This window comes from Oncorhynchus kisutch, linkage group LG28 (assembly GCF_002021735.2).
Source record: "Oncorhynchus kisutch isolate 150728-3 linkage group LG28, Okis_V2, whole genome shotgun sequence".
NCBI lineage: Eukaryota > Metazoa > Chordata > Actinopteri > Salmoniformes > Salmonidae > Oncorhynchus > Oncorhynchus kisutch.
This window is the reverse complement of record NC_034201.2, coordinates 36,651,607-36,677,048: the sequence shown is the minus strand read 5'-3', so window position 1 is coordinate 36,677,048 and position 25,442 is coordinate 36,651,607. Positions and strand designations below refer to the sequence as shown.

At 42.4% G+C, this 25,442-nt stretch overlaps 2 protein-coding genes across 8 annotated transcripts in view; both read right to left on the bottom strand.

The window, feature by feature from the left end:
- The window catches only part of LOC109872503 (dapper 1), a 47,813-nt gene extending 33,608 nt beyond the window's left edge, over positions 1-14,205 (bottom strand). The window contains exon 1 of the mRNA XM_020463765.2: positions 13,229-14,205. Coding sequence (XP_020319354.1) covers positions 13,229-13,477 — 249 coding nt within the window. The 5' untranslated portion in view covers positions 13,478-14,205. The remainder of the gene's footprint in view (positions 1-13,228) is intronic.
- An 840-nt stretch (positions 14,206-15,045) lies between these two features.
- gramd1ba (GRAM domain containing 1Ba) overlaps positions 15,046-25,442 on the bottom strand; it is a 110,120-nt gene continuing 99,723 nt past the window's right edge. For 5 of the 7 annotated variants that reach the window (XM_020464147.2, XM_020464151.2, XM_031807827.1 and 2 more), the window contains 11 exons: positions 24,872-25,061; positions 24,482-24,628; positions 24,085-24,209; positions 23,162-23,304; positions 22,713-22,816; positions 21,827-22,033; positions 21,368-21,458; positions 21,167-21,178; positions 20,343-20,450; positions 20,028-20,148; positions 15,046-19,664 (listed from right to left, as the gene is read on the bottom strand). In XM_020464147.2, coding sequence (XP_020319736.1) covers positions 19,575-19,664; positions 20,028-20,148; positions 20,343-20,450; positions 21,167-21,178; positions 21,368-21,458; positions 21,827-22,033; positions 22,713-22,816; positions 23,162-23,304; positions 24,085-24,209; positions 24,482-24,628; positions 24,872-25,061 — 1,338 coding nt within the window. In that variant the 3' untranslated portion in view covers positions 15,046-19,574. The remainder of the gene's footprint in view (positions 19,665-20,027; positions 20,149-20,342; positions 20,451-21,166; positions 21,179-21,367; positions 21,459-21,826; positions 22,034-22,712; positions 22,817-23,161; positions 23,305-24,084; positions 24,210-24,481; positions 24,629-24,871; positions 25,062-25,442) is intronic. The other 2 variants (XM_020464149.2, XM_031807828.1) reach the window with 1 other exon arrangement.

Sequence of the window (25,442 nt, the reverse complement as noted above, 5' to 3'; positions counted from 1 at the left end):
TACCAGCACTACATTACAACTCCCTTTCAACCCAGCTATAATACACCCCCACACACACTCCTCATCCCTAGCTTCTCACTCATGTCTCTCCTCAGATTCCTGTGCAATTAAACCTTTTGTTCCCATCAATTATTAACAGCCTGCGCTGCAGCTAACTGCTAGCAGCATCCCTCAGCACTGAGCATGGCTAATTATGCCGGGCCAACCCTCTGCTCAGCAGGGAGCACCGAAGCTGGGTATGGAGGTTGATAGTCGGATTCCGTGGAGCTCTGTGGTGGTGGAAAGAAGCCAACATGGGGGTTATTTTCAGGGGTTGGAGATGGTGTGGGGTAGAAATTCGAGGTTGTCCTTAGACACAGATCTAGGATCAGATAACCTTACCCCCTTATATAAACGTTTTAAGGTATGACCCAGGTGCAGACAGTGTTAAAGAAACTAACATTTATTCTTTAAACAGGGGTGGGAAAACTACAGGTCAAGCAGGCAGGGGTCAATGATCCAGAGAGGGTGTAAGGCACCGGAACAGCAGGTGGGCTCAGGGTCAGGTCAGGCAAAGGTCGGTAATCCAGAGTTGAGGCAAAGGTACAGGACGGCAGGCAGGCTTAAAGTCAGGGCAGGCAGGAAAGTTCAAAACCAGGAAACAGGGACTATAGCAAAGACAGGAGAAAGGGAAACTGCTGGTAGGTTTGAACAAACAAAAGGAACTGGCACAGACAGAAAACATAGGTATAAGTAACCAGGGGATAATGGGGAAGATGGGCAACACCTGGAGGGGGTGGAGACAAGCACAAGGACAGGTGAAACAGATCAGGGCGTGACACCATTAGTGGGAAGGGAAAGATCTGACCCTACATCAGTGGTTAGGGGCTTCTATCCACATCCCATGGACTGTGTGTGTAGAGGGACTAGGGTGAAGTTACCCCAAGAGGCATATGTTGGGTGAGTTTAGCATTTTCCCCACTAATGGTTAAGTTTAGGTATGGGAATACATACACATGGATTTAGTACTGTAGATATGTGGTAGTGGTGGAGTAGGGGCCTGAGGGCACACAGTGTGTTGTGAAATCTGTGAATGTATTGTAATGTTTTAAAAATGGTATAAATTGCCTTAATTTTGCAAGACCCCAGGAAGAGTAGCTGCTGCTTTGGCTGCTGCTTTGGCATGGGGATCCATAATAAATACAAATCTGATCCTAGATCTGTACCGAAGTAAAATGTCACCCCAGAGCTTGTCTAGAAACCCCACAACAGGACAGACGTGACAACAACCTACATTATATTATGCCTCTCACTTACCCCCCACTTTGACTCTGTGCACACATTCGCCTGACACTCCACAATGTTAACCCAACACAGCTAGGCTTGAAAACACACACACGCACACACTGTAGGCTACGCAAACACACACACACACATTACAGTAGAGTATGAGAATTGTGTATGTCACATATGGGAGGCTCCGATGACACATGGGCACAGCTGCAAGGGGCTCCATGGGGGCTTACAGTACAGCCTGCTAATGTGAGGAAACACACACACACACACACATACTTTGAATGAAATTCTCACACATACTTTGATATCACATATATCACATAGCAGCACTGATCAGATATCAAAAACAATACACACAATCTGTCCTCCAACACCCCGCCCCGCCCCTCCCACACCCACATTAATTTGTTCTCTCTTTTAAACACAAGCGCACACACTTCCCCTCTGGAACAGGGGCAATATTTGATTTCACAGCTGTTGTCTGATGGCTGTCAGCACCACCGCCACAGGAACAAACCTGGAGAGTCTGCTCACACATGCACGCACACACACAAAATCAACCTTAATCACATGGCAGCACCTTCCTCACACACACTCAACTTTCTCCTGTGTCTCACACACACACACACACACACACAAACCAACCCCTTATACCTGTCCCTGAGCTTAGCTTTACACCTTTACACCTGGCCTTATCTTTATCCCACTACAGAGGGAGAATCAAGCATTGTTTAGTTAACAATCAGGCAGATGTGAGGTCTGGTCTTAGAGCAGGCTATCGGCAAAGGCTCAGCTTTGTATATCCCAAATAGCACCCTCTGCCCTATAGAGTGCACTAATTTCAACCAGCTCCCCATAAGTTCTGGTCATAAGTAGTGCACTATATAGGGTATCATTTAGGACGCACCCTTTGTGTGAGGAGGAGATCAAATGGCAAAATCATTATTTCCTATGGATTGGCCTATACTTTGCTTAATGAATCCCTCTATCATTGGAGAACTGCTCCCAATGATGATGAATTCGTAACATATCTAGGTAGGAAAGCATTTGAAGACAGTCAATCTTTTGCTTGGTGCATACAGTATATTGTGCTCCAGAAATTACCTGTCAGTCAGTGGCGGCCGCTGATTGGCTGAATACCTGGGGCGGGAGGTGTTTGGAGTTGTAAACAAAGCAGCATGACAGAAATATGAGGCCAGTTTTTCGACCTACCGTTAGTTTCTTTGAGAATATATATAATCGATCTCTGCATTGGAACAACAGCATAGACACACCTAATTAACTTTTGCATGTCAAAAAAAACGAATGACCACTGCTGCACATGCAACCAGCCAGCTCACGTCATGAACAAACGAGTGCACCAGTAAGAACGCAATAAGTGAAAACAGGTTAACTGGGGATAGCTAGCTAACATGTCACAAAGCATGATGGGCTAGCCAATTAACTTTTATTCTCAAACTTCATATTTCCGAGTTAGTCATATTAGTTTAGAAAGCCATGAAATTGGCATTGGAGCTAACTAGCTAGCAAGCTACCAGCTAGCTATTGCTTATCAAAAGGTATATAACTGGTTAATTTAACCATACCAAAAATCGACCAAACAATTTCTCAATGACTTTCAAAATGACTTTAGCTGGCTAATTAATTGGATCATGCTTTGTAATACACCCGGTTTTATGCCGTTTTAGTCCACACAACACGTTGCCCTGTCACCAACAGTAGAACATGATGAACAACATTGGGCGGGGACAAATTCAAATTGGCCATGCTTTTTTGTCCTACCAGATCTACGATGAGAAGGTTCTAGCTAGTGTATCCCTCTGTCCCTTGACGCTTGTTGGAAGTAGTTGTCTGGTTTATCATGTCCCATGACTGTTCTGATTATTTACTTACAAGTTAATTACAATTAGCTTTTTGCTTTAGCGCCATCTGTACCTGATAGAGCAGATCTAGTCTCACGTGTGGAAGCAAGCCATCTGACAATTAGAGACTCACTGGGATGGAGACTACAGCAGACCCAGAAGTTCTGATTGAATGGACACACATTTGAGCAACCCAGGAAGGTCCATTTAACTTGTGCTGTTATAATTTATGCTATGAAATCCTGCGATTTCATTGGGGAAAATAGCAGGCAAAACAACCCAAGCAATGTTCGAAAGGCCTATGTGCCCACGGAGGGGGAGCTGCTGCTGCTGGCAGTCACTGAGGGGCAGAATAGGAAGTAGCTGAACAGTTTGTTTTGAACAATATATTTTTTAAACAGGAAAATGTACAAATTCAAAGGCTGGGGGCAGTATTGAGTAGCTTGGATGAATGAGGTTCCCAGAATAAACTGCCTGCTACTCAGTCCCAGTTGCTAATATATGCATAGTATTAGTATATTTGGATAGAAAACACTTTGAATGATGTCTGAGTGTAACAGAACTCATATGGCAGGCAAAAACCTGAGAAAGAATCCAACCAGGAAGTGGGAAATCTGAGGTTGGTTGTTTTTCAACTCATTCCCTATTGAAGATACAGTGGGATATTGGTCATGTTGCACTTCCCAAGGCTTCCACTCAACAGTCTTTAGAACCTTGTTTGATGCTTCTACTGTGAAGTGGGGGTGAATGAGAGAGGAATGAGTCAGAGGTCTGCCAGACTGCCATGAGCTCGTGATGCTCGTTCACGTGAGAGCGAACTCTGTTCCATTGCTTTTCTACAGACAAAGGAATTCTCCGGTTGGAACATTTTTGAAGATTTATGTTAAAAACATCCTAAAGATTGATTCTATACTTCGTTTGACATGTCTCTACGGACTGTAACGGTTTGACTTTTTGTCTGCTCCTAGTGAACGCGCTTCGTGAGTTTGGATTTGTGTACCAAACGTGCTAACAAAAGGAGCTATTTGGACATAAATGATGGACATTATCGAACAAAACAAACATTTATTGTGGAACTGAGATTCCTGGGAGTGCATTCTGATGAAGATCACCAAAGGTAAGTGAATATGTATGAAGTTATTTCTAACTTCTGTTGAATGCACAATATGGCGGATATCTTTTTGGCTTGTTTGGGCTCTGAGCGCCGTACTCAGATTATTGCATGGTTTGCTTTTTCTGTAAAGCTTTTTGAAATCTGACACAGCGGTTACATTAACTTCTTGACGCTACCCATCCCGTTAGCGGATAGCATAGTGGGATGGGTAGCATAGAAAATCTTTGGAGGGAGTTGAAAGTCCGTGTTGCCCAGCAACACCCCCAAAACATCACTGCTCTAGAGGAGATCTGCATGGAGGAATGGGCCAAAATACCAGCAGCATTGTGTGAAAACCTTGTGAAGACTTACAGAAAATGTTTGCCCTCTGTCATTGCCAACAAAGGGTATATAAGAAAGTATTGAGATAAACTTTTTGTTATTGACCAAATAGTTATTTTCCACCATAATTTGCAAATACATTAATAAAAATCCTACAATGTGATTTTTTTCTCATTTTGTCTGTCATAGTTGAAGTGTACCTATAATGAAAATGACAGGCCTCTCTCATCTTTAAGTGGGAGAACTTGCACAATTGGTGGCTGACGAAATAATTTCTTGCCCCACAGTAGATATATATATATATATATATATATACACTCCTCAAAAAAATAAAGGGAACACTAAAATAACACATCCTAGATCTGAATGAATGACATATTCTTATTAAATACTTTTTTCTTTACATAGTTGAATGTGCTGACAACAAAATCACACAAAAATTAATCAATGGAAATGAAATTTATCAACCCATGGAGGTCTGGATTTGGAGTCACACTACAGGCTGATCCAACTTTGATGTAATGTCCTTAAAACAAGTCAAAATGAGGCTCAGTAGTGTGTGTGGCCTCCACGTGCCTGTATGACCTCTCTACAACACCTGGGCATGCTCCTTATGAGGTGGCGGATGGTCTCCTGAGGGATCTCCTCCCAGACCTGGACTAAAGCATCCACCAACACATGGACAGTCTGTGGTGCAACGTGGCGTTGGTGGATGGAGCGAGACATGATGTCCCAGATGTGCTCAATTGGATTCAGGTCTGGGGAACGGCCGAGCCAGTCCATAGCATCAATGCCTTCCTCTTGCAGGAACTGCTGACACACTCCAGCCACATGAGGTCTAGCATTGTCTTGCATTAGGAGGAACCCAGGGCCAACCGCACCAGCATATGGTCTCACAAGGGGTCTGAGGATGGCGGAGATCTTTGTGGGCTATACTCAGCCTTGTCTCAGGATGGTAAGTTGGTGGTTGAAGATATCCCTCTAGTGGTTTGGCAAAGTGGGTGGGGTTATATCCTTCCTGTTTGGCCCTGTCCGGGGGTGTCCTCAGATGGGGCCACAGTGTCTCCTGACCCCTCCTGTCTCAGCCTCCAGTATTTATGCTGTAGTAGTTTGTGTCGGGGGCTAGGGTCAGTGTTACGGATACAGTTATCCTGTGTGTGTGTGTGTATCCTGTGTGTGTGTTTCTTTTCTCTCCTTCTCCCCTCACAGGTGAAAATCATCACTCCCCAATCAGTCAACAATCAATCATCAATCAGAAGACGCACTTCCTATTTCCTACCCTATCACAGTTCCTTCCCCATGGTTTAAAAACCCCATCATTTGTTTGCTCTAAAGCTCAATCTCTCTGTAAATGCCATGTCTGTAGGTCTCTGTGTTTCACTCTCGCTTTGTGTCGTAACCTCTCTTGTATTTGAGCACCTCCATAGCACTTTGTCATCACCTGTGAGTATTGTTTTTGGTTATGGTGTTTGTTTGTTGCTGGTGGGAAAAGGGGGAAACCAAGACAAGTCGCCCATGGGCATACACTACCCGTAGGTGAACTTTGTTAAATACACTAGTTAGAACTGGGCGGACCACCCACTGTATTTTTGGTTAGTTAGTTTGCTGTTGTTAAAGTAGGCTAGTCTAGCTTAGGGGTGTTTTTGTATATTTATTGTTTCTTTCCTTGGGTCCAGCTCAGCCCCTTTTCCTGCTCCCCCCCATTACCGTGTGTTTATAAATAAACCTGGAGTTTGACGGTAGATTTCTGTTGTCGTGGTTATTTCGTTCACACTTTTACTTTGTCACAATAATAATTTGCATGAGATATGTTACGGGTCTCATTACCATCCCCCCTAGACTGTCGGGCCAAAAGGGATTCGTAACAGTCAGTTTGTTATATCTGGAGTACTTCTCCTGTCCTATTCGGTGTCCTGTGTGAATTTAAGTGTGCTCTCTCTAATTCTCTCTCTCTCTCTCGGAGGACCTGAGCCCTAGGACCATGCCTCAGGACTACCTGACATGATGACTCCTTGCTGTCCCCAGTCCACCTGGCCGTGCTGCTGCTCCAGTTTCAACTGTTCTGCCTTATTATTATTGGACCATGCTGGTCATTTATGAACATTTGAACCTCTTGGACATGTTCTGTTATAATCTCCACCCGGCACAGCCAGAAGAGGACTGGCCACCCCACAGCCTGGTTCCTCTCTAGGTTTCTTCCTAGGTTTTGGCCTTTCTAGTTTTTCCTAGCCACCGTGCTTCTACACCTGCCTTGCTTGCTGTTTGGGGTTTTAGGCTGGGTTTCTGTACAGCACTTTGAGATATCAGCTGATGTACGAAGGGCTATATAAATAGATTTGATTTGAGGATCTCATCTCGGTACCTAATGGCAGTCAGGCTACCTCTGGCGAGCACATGGAGGGCTGTGCGGCCCCCCAAAGAAATGCCACCCCACACCATGACTGACCCACCGCCAAACCGGTCATGCTGGAGGATGTTGCAGGCAGCAGAATGTTCTCCACGGCGTCTCCAGACTCTGTCACGTCTGTCACATGTGCCCAGTGTGAACCTGCTTTCATCTGTGAAGAGCACAGGGCGCCAGTGGCGAATTTGCCAATCTTGGTGTTCTCTGGCAAATGCCAAACGTCCTGCACGGTGTTGGGCTGTAAGCACACGTCGGGCCCTCATACCACCCTCATGGAGTCTGTTTCTGACCATTTGAGCAGACACATGCACATTTGTGGCCTGGAGGTCATTTTGCAGGGCTCTGGCAGTGCTCCTCCTGCTCCTCCTTGCACAAAGGCAGAGGTAGCGGTCCTGCTGCTGGGTTGTTGCCCTCCTACGGCCTCCTCCACGTCTCCTGATGTACTGGCCTGTCTCCTGGTAGCGCCTCCATGCTCTGGACACTACGCTGACAGACACAGCAAACCTTCTTGCCACAGCTCACATTGATGTGCCATCCTGGATGAGCTGCACTACCTGAGCCACTTGTGTGGGTTGTAGACTCCATCTCATGCTACCACTAGATTGAAAGCACCGCCAGCATTCAAAAGTGACCAAAACATCAGCCAGGAAGCAAAGGAACTGAGAAGTGGTCTGTGGTCACCACCTGCAGAACCACTCCTTTATTGGGGGTGTCTTGCTAATTGCCTATAATTTCCACCTGTTGTCTATTCCATTTGCACAACAGCATGTGAAATGTATTGTCAATCAGTGTTGCTTCCTAAGTGGACAGTTTGATTTCACAGAAGTGTGATTGACTTGGGGTTACATTGTGTTGTTTAAGTGTTTCCTTTATTTTTTTTGAGCAGTATATATATATATACACACACACTACCATTCAAAACGTTGGGGTCACTGAGAAATGTCCTTGTTTTTGAAAGAAAATCACCTTTTTTTGTCCATTAAAATAACATTGGATTGATCAGAAATACAGCGTGACATTGTTAATGTTGTAAATGACTATTGTAGCTGGAAGCGGCAGATTTATGGAATATCTACATAGGCATACAGAGGCCATTATCAGCAACCATCACTCCTGTGTTCCAATGGCACATTTTGTTAGCTAATCCAAGTGTATAATTTTAAAAAGGCTAATTGATCATTAGAAAATACTTTTGCAATTATGTTAGCACAGCTGAAAACTTGTGCTGATTAAAGAAGCAATAAAAAGGGTCTTCATTAGACTAGTTGAGTGTCAGCATTTGCTGGCTTTCTTCTGAAATTCGTCAGTCTATTCTTGTTCTTAGAAATGAAGGCTATTCCAACCGAGAAATTGCCAAGAAACTGAAGATCTCGTACAACGCTGTGTACTACTCCCTTCACAGAACAGCACAAACAGGCTCTAACCAGAATAGAAAGAGGAGTGGGAGGCCCTGGTGCACAACTGAGCAAGAGGACAAGTACACTAGTTTGAGAAACAGACGCTTCACAAGTCCTGAACTGGCAGCTTCATTAAATAGTACCCGCAAAACACCAGTCTCAACGTCATCAGTGAAGAGGTGACTTCGGGATGCTGGCCTTCTAGGCACAACTAAAGGTCCACCGATTAATTGGAATGGCCGATTAATTAGGGACGATTTCAAGTCTTCATAACAATTGATTGTTAAAATTTTTAGACCTTTATTTAATCTTTCTTTAACTAGGCAAGTCAGTTAAGAACACATTCTTATTTTCAATGACGGCCTAGGAACGAGGCAGAAAGACAGATTTTTACCTTGTCAGCTCGGGGGATCCAATCTTGCAACCTTACAGTTAACTAGTCCAACGCTCTAACCACCTGCCTCATGAGGAGCCTGCCTGTTACGCGAATGCAGTAAGCCAAGGTAAGTTGCTAGCTAGCATTAAACTTATCTTATAAAAAACAATCAACGACTGTCGTTGCACCAATGTGTACTTAACCATAAACATCAATGCCTTAAAATCAATACACAAGTATATATTTTTAAAACCTGCATATTTAGCTAAAATAAATCCAGGTTAGCAGGCAATATTAACCAAGTGAAATTGTGTCACTTCTCTTGCGTTCATTGCACGCAGAGTCAGGGTATATGCAACAGTTTGGGCCACCTGGCTCTTTGCAAACTAATTTGCCAGAATTGTACATAATTATGACATAACATTGAAGGTTGTGCAATGTAACAGGAATATTTAGACTCATGGATGCCACCCGTTAGATGAAACATGGAACGGAATAAACGTTTTGTTTTCGAGGTGATAATTTCCGGATTTGACCTAAGGCTCATATTTCTGTGTGTTTATTATAGTTAAGTCTATGATTTGATATTTGATAGAGCAGTCTGAGTGAAGGGTGGTAGGCAGCAGCAGGCTCGTAATAGTCAAAGGTATATGGTTTAGAGAGAAATAGTTGAAGCGTTATAATTCCTGTAATAACTTGAGGCTGAACTTGAAAGGGCTTCCTTCGTTATTTTACCGTTCATGTCTCCCATACAGAATGTCTTGATCTACTTCAAATAAGGTCTGTGTTTCGATCAGGCTTAAACCGCCTCTGCGTTTTGATACCCGTGTAAATCTCACTAGGATAAGGTAACGTTTGTCAAAATATTTTCATAAATCTACTCTACAAAAAAAATGATATTCGCTTATATTTAGCCAATATTGATCAGAGTTACCCTCTCCTATGGATATCTACACAGTTATAAAATTGTCACGGTGGTGTAAGCCTACACGAAACACAGACCTTATTTTAAGTGAATCTAAAAATATCCTATGGAATAAATGAATGAAGGAACCGATATTTTCAGATTTTGCTAGAAAGAGTCATGGGAATGATGACTCGCACTTTGGTAGTCAATTCTTACCATGTCCATTATTAAAATAGGGTTTCCTGCATATAGAAATTAGTTTTTGTTTTCAACATTCATCACAGGTAACTTAAACTCTATTTTTATTCAAACAGTTGAGTATTTGTCTCCTATGCAGACTCTTCAGTATCATTGTCACTTCAGAGCTGTGTGTGTGTTTTACAGATGGCAGAGAAAAGCAGAGCACCAGTGTGGGAATATTACATGGAATTGGCACCAGGGAAAGCAAGGTGTCTTATTTGTGATAAAGATGTAAGCATGGGGTCAGCAACGGCTAAATAAAAAAATACCATCAACCTGTGGAATCACCTTAAGAACACCCATCCAAAAGCCCATAATATGTATTATATTAAGTTCAAATAAAAGTGTTCATTGTTCATTCAGTATTGTTACAATTGTCATTATTACAAAAATGTGTGTGTGTGTATATATATATATATATATATATATATATATATATATATATATATATATATATTTAAATACATTGTAAAAATGTGGCCGATTAATCGGTATCGGCTTTTTTTGTCCTCCAATACTCGGTATCGGCGTTGAAAAATCATAATGGTCGACCTCTAGGCACAACCCGTGACTGTGTCAACGTGCATGTGCCCTGCCTGCCATAGGAGTTGCTAGACTGGGGTCGCTAGAGCATGATGGGATAAGGCCCAACAATTACTTTCAATTGAGAATCAATCAGGAAACTGCATGGCCCTATCTTTATTTTATGTAAAAATAGTCATAAAATCATTAGATAATTATGTGGACTAGCCAATATGATTAACATTTTGAAAGTATTGAAACATAATGTTCAAAACTCACGAAGACAACCCAAAACAATATTTTAACTATTAACACCTAACCAAATGGTCCACAAGGTTATCCATGTGTCACAACACAAGAGCAATGGCCCTATCAATATCCATTTGTTCACACAGTGGCCTGAAGCGCCTGAAAGAGAGAAAGCCCATTCACTTATACCTATCACCAATTTAAAGTGACCTCTTTTATAGGGGTCGTGTGCAAGTCATGTCGTCATTTTTCAGTCTAGATAGCCTAATAAATGTAGTGCAGCCAGGCTAGGCTACCGTTTAGTTTAGGATGCATTTACATACACTTTCTCGCTTGATGCTGGAGGCAAAGATGTAGCAGGATTAATTATGGATCCCTTAAGCGCGAATCCCGCTCGAATCCCGTTAGCGGGATTGATTTGACAACATCCAGTGAAATTGTAGCGCATCAAAATCCAAACTACAGAAATATCCATATTCAACCTTCACAAAAATGTAAGTGTAATACATCAAAATAAAGCTTCACTTCTTGTTAATCCAGCCGCTGTGTCAGATTTCAAAAACACTTTACAGCGAAAGCAAACCATGCGATTATCTGAGGACGGCGCCCTGCCCTGAACAGGCAGTTAACCCACTGTTCCTAGGCCGTCATTGAAAATAAGAATTTGTTCTTAACTGACTTGCCTAGTTAAATAAAAAAATAACAAATAAAAAAATACAAACACATGAAAATAATTTTTCAACCAGGCAGGTGCGACACAAAAGTCAGAAATAGCCATATAATAAATGCCTTACCTTTGAAGATCTTCTTTTTGTAATCTCAAATGTCTCAGTGACACAATGAGCGGCCATTTTGTTCGATAAATTCCTTCTTTATATCCCCAAAATGTCAATATATTTGGCGCATTTGATTCAGAAATACACCGGTTCCAACATGACTACAAAGGATCTAATAAGTTACCTGTAAACTTGGTCCAAACATTTCAAACAACATTCCTAATCCAACTTCAGGTATCCTAAAATGTAAATAAAATAAAATTTAAGACTGAATAAACTGTTTCTAATACCGGATAAAAACAACGTGAAGCGCGCTCCAGTTCACACACAACAAAAGACTAAAGCCCTTCAGAGTGACACCTACAAAGAACAGCCCTACTTCATTTCTCAAAAGAAAAACATTAACAATTTCTAAAGACTGTTGACATCTAGTGGAAGCCATACGAACTGCAATCTGGGCCTTAATAAATCAGGTATCCCATAGAAAAATATTGGAAAACATAGCCACCTCAAATTCCCCCCCCCCCCTGGATGGATTGTGCTTGGGGTTTCGCCTGCCAAATCAGTTCTGTTATACTCACAGACATTATTCTAACAGCTTTAGAAACTTCAGAGTGTTTTCTATCCAACGCTACTAATTATATGCTTATCCTAGCTTCTTGGCCTGAGTAGCAGGCAGTTTACTTTGGGCACGCTTTTCATCCTGGTGTGAAAATACTGCCCCCTATCCCAGAGAGGTTAATTAATTGTTAAACTAGATACTTCCGCGGGCAATGAACTAAATGTATTTACCATAAAACATATGTATCAATATTTTCGTAGCAAATGTGCAAGGCCATGCATGTCCAGGTTATCCCCACATCACCAATTTCATCCAGAGAGAAAATAATACTTGATGAAAAATTGCAAAATATTTTCCTTACCTGTTAGGTTGCCAATGCTGTTGTAATCTCTACATCACCTAATATCATGATGAAGAGATAGCAACACTTGCATCAAGCGCAGCACTTGAACAAATGTCTGTTCAAATATTTTAACTGAGAGGGTCTCCATTTAGCTATAAATATAATTTTGGGGGTTTTAAGCATATTATGCTACTCAAACCTAATTAACGCTACTTCAATTAAGGATATGGAACTCCAACCACATCGCACCCCAGGTATTCTCTTTAAAAATGCAGCCAAGGGAAAGCATGTCATATTCCTAGAAAAAGAATCAAATAAATAAATAGAAAAAGTAAAACACGATAAAAGATATGGAGATGTGATTCATCATATTATTAGCCTACTGAGTGGAAAGATAATTTACAGATGCCCCAAATAATGGTGGAAACTACCACAATACAGCAACTATAGGCCTACACAGAACTCCAGGATCGACATGGTGGTGGGCACGGTCCGACCTTTTCAGAACAACGGATCATTTATCACTAACTCGATAAAGACAATACAGCCGGCTGATATACTTTTATTTTTTCGAAACAGCGTCAAGGACAATGGAATGAAAAACCCAAGCACCGAAGTTTGCGTTAAATGGTCACGCACGCTCCGGTCACACAGTATGGGGCTGTCTGGTCCACATTTCGGATGGTACCGTTATTCGGCACAGATCCACTCTATATAGGTTAGTTATATAGGATAGATTTATAATTTCACGGCCGTCATTCCAAGAGCATTACACGCGTAACAAATCCGCTTCTACAGCTTTCCATGAACGCGCAGTAATACCAAGTTATAGAAATGTACAATATGCATTATAAGTACAATAATACGAAAGTCGTCTTACCGTATGGCGCCTATAACTAAAGTCGTCTGACGCACAGTTGGTTGTCTCCGGAACGGGCCAGGCCGGCTGTACATCGCCCCATGCCGGGCGTCCTGGGACAGAGTCCCCGAGGGAGAGGGCACTGAGCACCAGGCATTCCTGCCTCTGTTTCAGCAGCTCCAACTCACACAGACCGGCCAAACTCGCCTCAAGGCGCTCCTTATTCCGACTGCGCTCCGCTGTCATTGGGAAAGAAAACGCTCGGTACATCGTTCTCCCTTGCTCGGAGAGTGGCTGAGTGCTTACTCTTTGGCTCTTTGATCGTTTCTCAGCCGTTTGCCGTTCCTTCCTACTAGTATCCAAGTGAAGCTAAATTGTCTGCATATTTAATTTCAAAGTGACTTTACTCTTTGGTTTGATATACATGTTTTAAAGCGAAGTAGCGACAGTAAACTATAGCTACAGCTGCGAACCATTGTATGCAGAACCGAACCCATACCTACTGCTCGCTCAATGATGTTGCTGGATTCCAATTCCGTAGCTGTCAATTGTACATTAGCATGCCCGGGTTTTTCAGAAGGTCCATTGGTTACCCAGAACCCACAATAATGAATATTCATAAGTATTCTGCTCTTCAAGATGTGATTGGACAACGAGCTCTCCTTTGTATTCCTAAACGCACAAGGTCACATTCACCCAGCCAGTTCAATGAATTAATCTTTCATTAATGCCTAAAAGTTAACACCAAGGGATCGTGAAGCGTTGATCAAGTTGTACCAGCCTTTCATGAAAATCCAAGCACCTTCTCTGGCTACCTCGCCTATAAACCCATTGTCAGTGAAAACGGAATCAGTGATATCGTATGACTAGTTGCAAGGGAGACCGACGGTTCTATACGCTATTTATACTTGAAACAAATAACAAAGTTCACTGATAAGTAGGCTACTGGAGACATACTCCCTGCCTGTAGATTGTGTACATTACAGCCTAACAAGGGGAAGGCGCCATCTGGTGGCCACATGTATCTCTTTTTATTTCTCCCGCTCACACGCACACATGCCCACCCACTTTTGGTATGAACTATAGGTGCAAGACCCAGCCTAGAGTGCAGCGTAGCATCTCAATAGTCCTACATAGTCTCCCTTTGGACAGTTGAAACGTGGGATCTGCTCATCTACAGTGATATAATCGGTTTTCAGATCATTGCAGTGATGATGAAATTAGACTTAAATCACATTAGTGCTACATAACAGATTGGGTGTACATATCAACTGTTTCTCATCTCACGTCTTTAGGTGTCTGGAACATGCAGCCTGAAGAGTCCACACCTCTCACCTAATCATTCCTGGGAGATAGCTAGTTGCTTTGCAAATGGCACCCTGTTCCCCATGTAGGGAATGTACAGTATGTCTCGAAGTGTATGTCTATGTAGGGCTCTGGACAAGTGTACTGTATAGGGAATAGGGTGCCATTTGCTACGCATCATTAGATAACCTTAAACAACCTCTGATATAACGAGCAAGGACACAAAGGAACAATGATTAACAGCTGACATTCGAAATGCCTCCTCTCACTTATTTAATAGGGCTATAAAATGCATGTCTCATTTACAAATGGCTTAGTAACATGTCATTTAATCTAATAATGATGCTGCCATGAATGAAAATAGTGAGTAGAAATTAATTGAACTGAATGAATGACCAAATGTAGCACTGACAATTGGAAGCAATGTGAACATTGCTCAAGGGGGTACTGAAGAATCCCCCATTGAAAAAATATCACAATTCATTGGTATGGACAGAAACAGACAGCTGCAGGGATGAGTCAGACAGAAAATACCCATTTGAATGACTTTATTTCATTCCCTCCATCTCTCCTCCACAAATCAATAAAGCCTTTAGAATCTTTTTCTTCCAAAGTTTTTCCCAAAACCACGACCAGCGCAGAAGGGTTTCACTAGTCTGTGTACACTGAAACGATACACAACATAGAAATACAATATATTATCTGTATAACACAGGAGGTTGGTGGCACCTTCGAGAGGACAGGCTCACGGTAATGGATAGAATGGTATCATACATGGTTTCCATGTGTTTGATGTCATTCCAGTTCCAGCAATTATTATGAGCCGTCCTCCCCTCAGCAGAATATTTCAGTCATATATCGGAGATCAGAAGGCTTTAAAAAAAAACATCTGGTATTGATACAGAGGATATAATACCACAGTGTTTGAGATGGAAACAATTCTGAAGAAATTGCACCTGTCTGAGGTGTGTGTGTAATGAAGTGAAGGGTTTGAAAGAATTGGTCAGGTTTCTTTACCTGGCTACCCAAACACCTTGCTCCGGCCAAACGTTATGCCACGCCCAAGGACAATAGTTTCTTCCCCACAATGAGTCTGGATCTGAGTATCTCCCCGATGATTTCTAGAATGCTAACTGTTCTGAATTGGTTCCAGGTTGGGCCAGAGCCAGAACACACACAGGTAAAGCAGCGTTTTGAAAATAATCTGATTGTTTTGACATGATCCGATCGCTGATGACTGTTTGGTACAACACCCCACATTTTGACGTAACCACAAACGGCTTCAACGATGGAAGTCTCAGACTGAAGTATGTAGCGAACACAGAGCAGTGGAAGAATTCAGTTTGAGTCGTCAGGAAACATAACTACAACCACAAGCTCTAAAATACATCCTTTCAATTAGCTATTTATGTCTCATACTCAGTATAACACATTCTCTATATTCTGCAAATTGTTAAGAATGGATTTAGAATGTTCTTCAATTCGGCAAACATGAACAGGTCTGTGGCTTTGTGAGCATTCAAATGAGTAAAGCTCTTTCAGTTTCAGGTTTTTGAAGAACACTACTCTTTGGCTGCAATATATTTTGTTTGTTTTCTCAGACACTCAAACATGCTTGCTGACCATTCTATTGAAAAACACTCTTCAAGCGTTCAAGCTTTCAACTACCTATATTAGATTCACAGAGTACATTTTTTTCTGGGCCATTTGAGGCATTCCTGCAATATAAAGCACCCATGCATAGAACACATCCGATTGTGAATGAGAACAAATGGGACAGGAAGCTAGCATGCATTCACTATCGAAGGGTCCACAAGGGTCTCAAGTTTTTCAGAAACCCTAACGAAGGCAGCTTGCTGTCAATGTTAGTGAATTCATTAAATACATGTATTGCATAAGATTAATAGTTTTATCTTTAAGGGTCACCAAGTCATTTGGAAGAGATTACTATTACCTCAGAATACCTTACTATTCCTCCCAAATACTCTTTTTAGTTGCACATCGTCCCACATTGGTTGACCGCTTTCTACTCCTCTTCTAAGGGCCACAACGTCAACAGAAATTATTGCCATGGTGAGATACAGGCAAAAAATGTAAAGTACAGTACAGGTCATTGTAATCTCATCATTGGCCCGTTCTCTTACAAATAAATCTGCCCTTAATTGTCACGTTGTCATTGTTAAAATTGAGCAATTTGACATGAACAAGGTCAAATGGCCATTTTAGTAACATTAAACCATGTCATAGCGCAAGGGAGTCGGGGAAAATCATTCTGCAATAACGTAAATGACTCGCAATCAAAAAATGTGTATGAAATGCTAGCGACTGTATCAATCCATATGGTTTTCCTTCTTCTTTCAGATGGAATGTACGTGAGTTGAACCCATCCCCTCTCTGTGCAATGCTAATGAGTCCAGGGTCGTATTCATTAGTGCACACCACAGCAAAATGTTTTGCAACTGAAAACAAAAATGAGTATCTTATTTGACAAATTCAGGTAGGTCCCTCCCTGTTTTGGCTCGTTTGCTTCCTACTGAATACAACCCATGGCTAAAGCATTGTATCCCAATGCATAACATTTTTCAATTCTGACATTCTTTTGGCTCAAATGTTATTTCTGCACACCATGAACCAATCCCTCAAACACACCAGTTAATGGCTGAATCAACTTTTGAACAAGGCTTTGTTTGTTTCCAAAGTCATCATAAGAATCCTAGAGAGTCAATGATAAATACATGGGTGGCAGGCCAATATGGACGTATATAGCAGTCAAAATTCAATCTGAAAATAAAATGTATTTTGATAGCTATATGCTTCCATAGACAGATGCGGGAGATACTAAACAGAAAGCTTCGGCCACAGTAGAAATCATTAGACAAAATCGACAGACACAAAGTGGGAATGGGAACTTGACACATCCAATATGCCAGAATATAGCCCATGGCAGACATTTTTGGGACGACACAAAGGATTACAGAAGTCAGACCCGAGTTCAAATACATTTAGACATTTTTAAAATACTTTTTTGAGTGTTTGCATTAGCCAGCCTAGAATACCAAGTGGTTGGGGTTTGCAGTTTTAGGACATTTCTATTGGTCCACAAAGCCAGACAAGCTCAATCAAGCAAAGCTGAAATATTTTAAATAATTTCAAATGGTATTTGAATACAGGTCTGCAGAGGGTGAACACTGATCATTTCCCCAAATGTTTGTTTTACATTTTTCGTAAACACTGTACATAAATAAATCAATAAATATCTGAACTGTACAATATGCATTATTCTTTTTTTCCAGCTTCAAGCATATTTTTCAATGAGGAATTTCACAGTTTTAATCATCAAATACATCGTTGTAATTGCCGTACTTCAGTTCGGCTGCAGTATCCCTTTGTAAACGTCTCTACGAAAAAAAGACCCTCCCTAAAATACTGTCTACTCCCTCTCTGGTTAAAAGCTGAACACTTTAAAGTTCATAGAGTGACAGAGTATAACATCCACATTATCATAACACTGGTCATTATTCTCTCTGTCTGACAGTATTTAGGCTGGTAACAAATACTGGGGGAAAAACATGAATGATCTATGTAGCGCAGGTAGGGACAAATTCAAGCTCCATTGCATGTGTAAAATCACTTAGGGAACATACCAAGGCCTATACAGTACACTCCGAGTACATTCTATTCAAGCCAAGGACAGGATAGCCACAGATGAATTGATACAACACAAAGTGGCCAAATAAAAGATGAAAAGAATACTGCCCAAATTGAAAAAACATACATGTTAGCATAAAAGTTGACACACAAATCTTGGCAACAATGAATAGGTGTATCCAGAACCTAAAACAAATCATCCTGAAGGATAAGGTTGGAGACATGTTTGGATAAAACCTAAGCACAACGTTGAGATAGCGTTTGGGGTTGGCTAGGGCAAAGAATGCCCTGTTTATGGAAGAGGGTTGCATCATCAAAACATACAGTGTACCTCTGCAAAAGCAGACTGCTTTCTCATCCATATATGGTAACAACCAATATATTCTCACTGCTGCTAACAGCTATAGCTAGCTCCCCTGTCCACAAATCAAAAGGGGTTGGGCTACTCTACACACAGTAGAGAACATGCCTTAGAAAACGACAAACACTTAAACAGAGAATAACAAAGCCATGGCACAAGCTCTCAGGGAAACCTGCCCTGATACACCACGGAAGCCTGGTAAAAGTGTGCCCTAACTGCAATTGACTTCCACAAAAAAATAAATACGGAATTATATTTTCATTTATAATATACTTTGATTCTTTGTGGTTCTATCCTAGAAATGATGGATTGTGTTGAAATACTGCATGCTGATTATCTTTCCGGTACGGTCGTAACCTGTTCCCAGAGTCCAAAGGTCTGTTAAAAAAAAAAGGATACTGCAGCTCCACAACTTTGTCCAAGAGTTCCTAAAAAGGCTATGTACTAAACTCTTACCCAGTCTGAGACAGAGTACGCAGAGGTTTCAATACACATCTCCACCAGGAAAGCAATTTGTTTTCTTCAGACGGAGACAAGAAACTGCATGCTTTCACCGGCCCCCCACGCCATCCCAGTCCGCACGTGGCCCCCAAAAACTAAAAACTTTACAGTACGACATTCTCGGAAAACAAGGTGATAAAAAGTTCAGAGTTCAGGCCAAAGTGGGTCACGGCACAGTTAGTGCTATCCGGGATCCTTGGGACGTTCATACCCTAATCCCTAACATTAACCCCTAACGCTAACCTTCGCTATAACCTTTACCTAACCTTAACCCTTACCTTAAACGATTTCAAATTTAAACTTTAATGGGGTAGGGACGTTCCAAGGATCCTGGATAACAAGGACCATCACTGCTGTCTTTTCACATGATGGCTGCCGTCCCACTCCGGCTCTGATGGTGATGAGGTCACTTCATGCCAGAAGTTGGGCAGTGGAGAGTGGCCCTGTCCACCTTGCAATAGAACATCCTTCTGTTCTTTGCCCAAGAGTTCCAATGAATGGTTGGTTAGATATTGCACCTAATGTCCCGGCTGGTGGCCTTGGGATTGTTTCTCAGTGATATCGACTCCCTTTCTCCTCCGATTCAGAGTTAAAGTCCTTTAAACCCATGCCCTTCTGCAGGTTTAGTAACGAGTCCTTCATCTGTAGAGGGACAAAGGAAGCATTTCAACTTCACAAGCTCGACTTCAAAACTTTTTGCAAAAATCATGCATTTTTTATAATACATTTTTTCTTTTGTTGAAAATTATGCATTGAAGTCAATAGGAAGTATATGCAATGTCAAAGATTTTTAGCATTTGTGAATTAAGTTGATTCCTAAATTCACATCACATTGAATACACATTACATGCCGTCACATTGAATACATTACTGCATGTGTTTGAACAACCATCTATGACACACACACATTCTCAAATGGTAAAGTTTATGAATGAACAATCCTTCTCTGACCTAATTGGTCAGTTATGCGAAGGCCATCAATATTCTACTGATTGGCTGTCTCACCTCATCCAGCAACATCACAGACGACTTGATGATCTCCTTCCACTTCTGCAGCTCGTCGTCATGGTAACGCTGCTGCGACTCCAGGAGCTGGGCCCACTCCATCTGGGTCTGGGGCAGTTTACTGAGAGAAGGGGAGAGCGAGAAACACACACAAACACTGTTTTTAATCTGTAATTTGTCTGGTCAATTACTGTCATATTGTGGAGTGACACTTTAATAAATGTTCTAAACTCTAAAACGGACTAACATACAATTCCAAAAGTCATTCCACAGGGCTGGTATGGAATTGGGTTGTAGTGTATTTGTGTGAAGTACCTTTCTTGTGGTCGTATGCCATGCCATGAGGTGAGACTCTGTGTGGTGTACTCCAGCATCCATAGCTTATAGAACAGCATCATGTTCAGAAACACCAGCAATACTAGACTGTAGAGAGAGAGAGTAAACAGAGAGTAGAGAGAGAGAGAGAGAGAGTAAACAGAGAGTAGAGTGAGAGAGAGAGAGAGAGTAAACAGAGAGTAGAGTGAGAGAGAGAGAGAGAGTAAACAGAGAGTAGAGTGAGAGAGAGAGAGAGAGAGAGAGTAAACAGAGAGTAGAGTGAGAGAGAGAGAGAGAGAGAGAGAGTAAACAGAGAGTAGAGTGAGAGAGAGAGAGAGAGAGTAAACAGAGAGTAGAGTGAGAGAGAGAGAGAGAGAGAGTAAACAGAGAGTAGAGTGAGAGAGAGAGAGAGAGAGAGTAAACAGAGTGTAGAGAGAGAGAGAGAGAGTAAACAGAGAGTAGAGTGAGAGAGAGAGAGTAAACAGAGAGTAGAGAGAGAGAGAGAGAGTAAACAGAGAGTAGAGAGAGAGAGAGAGAGTGTGAAGCCAGAGAGTGCGAGAGAATAAACAGAGAGAGAGATGTAGAGAAGAGAGAAAGAGGTAAAGTAGAGAGAGATATTTAGAATAAAGAGAGAGAGAGGTAGAGATGACATAAATCTATGTTAGACTAAAGATAGCAGGATTCCCCTGGAATGTGCATGCCTTCAACTACTGCAAAGGAAGGATATGTTAACACTCATGTCTAGTGTATGTATGGGGTGAACCAAGTCCATCAAACACAAACACATATCTAATCAACATGGTGTTATGAAAAAAGTTGAATACCTTATACAGATCCTATAGGATGCATGAATGGAGACAGGGAAAGAGAGAGAGAGAGAGAGAGAGAGAGAGAGAGAGAGAGAGAGAGAGGACAATTACACACACCACCAGACAAGAAGACAGGGTTTTTCTGCTTTAGAGTAGTAGGAGAGGGGGAAAAAGAAAATATATTCGATTGTCAATGTTTGGTGGAAGGATACTCACACAAAGCTGATGATGAGGAGTAGCTTGGAGACGCTGTAGAGCGCTAGGCCCCCTGGGACATGGTCCGGGATGTGTCTGGTCTGAGTGGAACCTGCAGGAAGACAGGTGACCATTTTGGATCAATACAAAAAGCCACGCAATACCTAATGCTTTATTCCTGCCTTAATCAAATATTACAGCTGCAGGTAATAAACGTTTTTGTTTTTCACAACCCTGATACAGTACAGGTTTTTGTGATGACAATCGCTATGAAAATCTACAGCGCAGTGTTACACAAACATTGTGGCAATTGTGCCAGGAAAACGCAAATCACAAGCATCTTAAGAATTTGAATATTATTTGAACCCAGGTCTGATTGAAAACTCATTAGTAATTGAGCACAGCTGCTCATGAGGCTTAAGGGTGTCCTAAAATGTACATCATACTCTGAGTCAAACAGTCATCAGCAGTCAGTCTGACCTGCCACTTGTTTGATGCGATGGTGGTGGGTGACCTCCTCGTCCTCGGGGGTGGTGACGGGGCTGAGGGCCTCGTCCATGTGGGGGGGCCGCAGGTGGATCAAGGGCCGTTTCCGCCGCCTCAACGCCCCTGCCCGTAGAGCCCTGGCCTTGGGGGACTGTCTGTGGGGCTCAACCAGGACCACCTCCACTTTACTCAGTTCCAGCTCTGGAAAGAGTTAAAGGAAAGGATTTATGCTTATTTCACAAGCTGCATAACACAGTTTCTCTCAAATGGCACCCTATTCTCTAGACAGTGTACTACTTTTGATCATGGCCCTTAAGGCTCTGGTCAAAAGTAGTGCACTATATAGGGAATAGGGTGCCATTAGGGATGCAACCAGTATGACACTGTATGGTATTCACAGAACCTGGGTCCTAAATCATGGAGAGATTCAATAGCCAGGGTGCCAGTATGTTTCTGCTATTTACTTCTTTGTTGTGAGTTGTTGGCAAGGCAACTACCAAAGGACCCACTTAAGTAGAAACAGACCGGCATGCAAACTACAGGTTTAAGTAAAGTAAATTACTTCATTCTTTAAGTTAAATATTTACTTAAATAATTTATCCTGGTGATTAAGCACCATCTAAAGAGTACTCATTCTAGTTTCTCAAGTGAGAATACAGTTGATTTAAATGTTTTAAGAAAGACAAATCCCTAGCCTCTCACCACCATCCTGATCTCGCGAGCTTACATTCTGTTTCGCTACATGGATTCTTGATTAAGTGAAGTGAAACGAGAGCACAGCTGGCAGGATGGTGGATCAGGCTAACAAATACTAGGCTCCAAGAATGACCCCAGGCTCCATTACCATTCATATTCTAGATGAAACTATAGTCCAACTGACCTAAGTGTCTGAAGTACTCGTCCAGGCCGCTCCAGAAGTTCCTCTCGATAAAGCCCTTGACCAGCCCCCACGGCTGTTTCTTGTAGCGCAACTCTGTGGATACCCTGCAGGACACACACACACATAATTCAACCGTCATTACACCTGCTTGGTCAACCTTAAATTTGACTTATTCTTTTAATACATTTTGAATACATTTCACCCAAGGAGTCAAGTACTGCATTATCAAGGTTGTGTTCAGTAGGGAGAAAACATTTTTTAAACAGAGTGAAATGAAGTGGTACTACCTAAACATGTCCAATCAGAACACTTGTTATTGTCTTCCGTTGTAAAGCATTTTGCTAGTGTGCCCCACTGAACACAACCCTGGTTGGAATTTTAACAGCTAATTTTAACAGAGTGGAGCACCCCATCTCCAATCATAGGAAGAATAGAGGGAAATCTCTCACCTTAGCCGACACTTCTTCCTGGCCACCCTGGTGAGCACATAGCGGTTTAGGGTGTAGAAGTAGTCATGGTAGGGGACGTCGTGTGCTATCACCTCGGCATCTATGATGTAGCACTCGCTCTCCTGGCTGGCCTTGTACAGCGTCTAAACCACACAGATATGGAATAGTTGTGTTAACAGAAAACAACAAGAGGCCTATTCTGGCAATTGGAAGGCTGCAAAATTACATTAAGCCATTTGTCATCTGAAAGTGAATGTGTTGGTTTTTCTATATGTTCTAGTACCTTCTATAAATAATCAATAATAATAACATTGCTATCAGCATTCATAATATTTTTTTATAAGCATTCATAACAACCCGTGGCTCCCAAAAGCAGCCTGTAAATACATTCATAACAACCCGTGGCTCCCAAAAGCAGCCTGTAAATACATTCATAACAACCCGTGGCTCCCAAAAGCAGCCTGTAAATGCATTCATAACAACCCGTGGCTCCCAATAGCAGCCTGTAAATACATTCATAACAACCTGTGGCTCCCAAAAGCAGCCTGTAAATACATTCATAACAACCTGTGGCTCCCAAAAGCAGCCTGTAAATGCATTCATAACAACCCATGGCTCCCAATAGCAGCCTGTAAATACATTCAAAACAACCTGTGGCTCCCAAAAGCAGCCTGTAAATACATTCATAACAACCTGTGGCTCCCAAAAGCAGCCTGTAAATGCATTCATAACAACCCGTGGCTCCCAATAGCAGCCTGTAAATACATTCATAACCGTAATAGCATTCATAATGCATTACACACAGGTGATCATAACAGTGACTGTAGTGACGTTACGCCAAACGCAAACAAAGCATGAAAACAAACTATGTACAACATTTAAAACCTCTATGACCTGCATTGCCACTGGGAGGCTCCACTCACCTGAGTCTCAGTGACAGTGGCGGTCTTGGGCGCCAAGGGGTTGGTGAGGGAGACGGTGTACATAATCTCTCTGGTCTGGTTGCCTGCCTCGTCTTTCTCTTTCTTCCAGGGGTGATAGACGATGTCTAGACGAAGAGTGAAGACAGACAGAAAGATCAGCCCTTACTCCTTACTCCAGGTTTTAGTCTGACACACATTGAATTCTTTCAAAATGCAACCTTCCTGATCTGTGAGTTATTGTGGTGTCCACTTTACCAATCCAGCCATGTCAGATAAGGATTTTACCTCAAGGGAGGAAGGAGAGAAAAACTGATCAAGGATCAGGTCACCCCCTGTCCATGTAATCTTCATCATTAAGATCTAAAAGGTAAAACTGGTCTGGGTACTGTGGTGTCACCTGAAAAGCGTCTCTGCTCTAGGAAGTCCCTCATAAAGGTGGACTCGGTGAAGAGGATGTCGTACATCTTGTCAACGCTGAACTCGTACACCTCGTTCATGTACTGCTTCCCATTCAGGTCTTCATGAAAGGCCTGCACCTCCCCTGCTGCACACACACAGAGGAAGGAGAGCAAGTGAGTGAGTGTGTGTGTATGTGTGTGTGTGTGTGTGTGTGTGTGTGTGTGTGTGTGTGTGTGTGTGTGTGTGTGTGTGTGTGTGTGTGTGTGTGAGTGAGTGAGTGAGTGAGTGAGTGTGTGAGTGTGTGAGTGTGTGAGTGAGTGAATGAGTCATCGTGTATGCACGCATGTGTGCAAGTGAGCGCGCATGTGCATGTTTCAGAGACCCAAACCTTCGTCGTGCGTCTCGGAAGAGTCGCTGAGCTCAGTAGGGAGGTCCTCATTGTCGTTAAAGTCCAGCGAGGGTGAGGGGGCGGGACTGCTGTGACCACTGCTCCGGTTGTCCAACCCCGGCAACTGGAGGGTCAGGAGTTCGCCATCAGGGAGACACAGGGGGAAATCGTCCACGGTGGCCAAATCAAACTACAGAGGAAGAGGGGGTCATGAGCGAAGGGTCAAGTCAAACCATAATCACAGATCATTGCCCTACCTACTGCCTACATACTTGTAAAATTGAAAGCTCAGCAAGGGATAATATGGTTGAAATGCCACTGGTGTGATCTTGGGAGGGGTCTGCATGGGCATGAATTTTAAGCTTGAGCCCTACCCATGCATGCAACATTCAGGCCCTACCCTACTCAGGCCCTTCCTTTGTTAGTATCCATTAGCTGCTGGTCTCTGCCCCTCACTCCCAGGGATGCTCTTCTGCTAGTCTATGTGTGAGTATCCATAGCAACGGCTCCACCTTGGGGTGCTCAGGAGATGTGAACAAGAGCAGTTAGCTATTAGCTAGTTACATTTCAT